Source organism: Monopterus albus, unplaced genomic scaffold, assembly GCF_001952655.1.
Source record: "Monopterus albus unplaced genomic scaffold, M_albus_1.0 scaffold155.1, whole genome shotgun sequence".
NCBI lineage: Eukaryota > Metazoa > Chordata > Actinopteri > Synbranchiformes > Synbranchidae > Monopterus > Monopterus albus.
This window is the reverse complement of record NW_018128035.1, coordinates 275,509-277,670: the sequence shown is the minus strand read 5'-3', so window position 1 is coordinate 277,670 and position 2,162 is coordinate 275,509. Positions and strand designations below refer to the sequence as shown.

Genomic DNA, 2,162 nt, shown 5'->3' with positions numbered 1-2,162 from the left:
GGTCGTGTGCGCTCTCTGTGTGTGTGTGTGTGTGTGTGTGTGTGTGTGTGTGTGTGTGTGTGTGTGTGTGTGTGTGTGTGTGTGCTTACAGAGGCTCCTGAGGATCTGAGTGAGGACCTGAAACATGGTCCTTACTGAGAGCCCCCTCCCGCTCTTCATGCCCCTCCTCCAGAGTTTCTCCACTTCCAAGTTGCTCCTCATCATCTGATTCCAGCACAGTCTCCATCTTGGTGTATAAACTTGTTGAATGTGTTTGTGTGTGTCTGAGGTTTATACATACACACAGAGAAAACAGTCCCTAAGACAGATGTTGTCATCTTTGGAGACACAATGAATCACAACTGTCGTGAACCTGTGCACGATGAGCATCTGTTTATACAACTCAGGGGGTCTCTCTCATTTAAGGAACAGCTGCAGTGGGTTTAAATATATTGAAAATACAATATTTATAAGTGGAGCACTTGTCACTGGTCCAGACAGAAGTTATAGAGGAAAATTCAGCGTATAACAACTACACAGGGAATATTAGTGCTTAATGGGCAACTATACTGGGACCAGTATGTAGGTGACGGTGCAAGTGGGGACGAGGTTTGGAAACCACGAAACAACAGATTTGTTAGGGAGAGACTTGGAACCATCGAGGGTTTATACATTTTAGTTTTTACAGAATTTAATGATTACAGTGTACAGCGATGTTGGGCTAACATGTCACAGCAAACCGCAGGCTAGTTAAAGGCTAGTTAAAGGCTAGTTAAAACTAGCTCCACGTCAAGCAGCTAACGCCAACTACAACAGAAAAGTCAGCAATAACTATCTCTAATGACATACACGATAATACATCAAATAAACGGACACTTTTCTGCATGACCACCTCTGATACGGCGTACTGCTGTTTCTAGTGTTGTATTTGTACGTTTACTTTTTCGACCACTTTAATAAATGTGGAAATGATGTGAAATGTGAACGAAGCTCGCGTTAATTAAGTCAACGTCAAAATGTGGAATAACTCAACTAAAGGTCTAGTCCGGTCTGTCATTACAAAAACTAGTCAACTATTCCTTTGAACGCCAAGTCCTACTCACCCAGGCTGCCTGAGAATTAACAGGCTTTTTGTTTGGAAATCATGTTATTTTACGTTTAGCTAATCTAACGTTAATTCTGACTAAAACCTGGAGCGTTTTGGTTGCTCCGTGTTCATGGTAACAGCGTAACAGCAACACGTCGTGACGTAATATAACGTAAGCTTCACGTACCAAAACGGATCGACTTCCGTCAATATAAGATCAAATAAATGGACTATTTATCATTTGTTATCTTAATGGTTAGTTCCTTTTCCTGTGTTTAACTTAATGCTAGGGTGCTGAGAGATAAAACTAAAAGAAAGTGAATTTTTTTTATTTTGCAAGGGTGAAAAAGTACATTGTATTTTCTTGCAAGAAACCCACTCAACTCAAGAAGATGAACAGTTTTGGGTACAACAATGGGGCGATAAAATTGTCTTTGACCACGGCTCGTCCAGCTTGTTTCTAGCCATTCGTCTCTGTAATTCACCGGGGAAAATAGTAGCTCTTAAAAACAACAATATTAGCCATCGGCTCATCACTGTACTAAACATAAATGATCCTACCTAATGTTTATGGCTTCAACAAACTAACCCAAGATAAGCAGTTGTTATATGAGATCTCTGAAACTATATAAAAAAAAACTCAGGCTCAACTATCCTTCTGCCAATATCATTATTGGAGGTGATTTTAATAGGATACTGGACGTTTAATGCCAATTTACTCTCATCACAAACATTGTATTATGGTATTAAATCCATCATCCTTAACATAATGACTGATAACTCTGTGACATCATACATATCTAAATGGGAACTCTTGAAATTTAAATTTCGAGAATTCACCACTCAGTGTGGGAAAATCATCAGTAAAAATAACAAATCAGCAGAAACTGCCATAGTCAAAGACATAAACACCTATTGCAATAAAACTTCCCCCTCTGAAAATGATAAACACCTTCTACATACCCTACAGCTGAAGCTTGATGAATTATATCTTAGGAAAGCAGAAGGGGCTTACATAAGAGCCAGAGCAAAATGGATGGAGCAGGGTGAAGTATGTCATATTGCTGTCGTTTGGAGAGGAGGAGACAGGAAAAAA

At 39.5% G+C, this 2,162-nt stretch overlaps 1 protein-coding gene across 1 annotated transcript in view; it reads right to left on the bottom strand.

The window, feature by feature from the left end:
• ccdc135 (coiled-coil domain containing 135) overlaps positions 1-1,230 on the bottom strand; it is a 13,777-nt gene extending 12,547 nt beyond the window's left edge. Inside the window, exons 1-2 of the mRNA XM_020615004.1 lie at positions 1,083-1,230; positions 90-263 (exon numbers count right to left, since the gene is read on the bottom strand). Coding sequence (XP_020470660.1) covers positions 90-226 — 137 coding nt within the window. The 5' untranslated portion in view covers positions 227-263; positions 1,083-1,230. The remainder of the gene's footprint in view (positions 1-89; positions 264-1,082) is intronic.
• Positions 1,231-2,162: the final 932 nt, after the last annotated feature.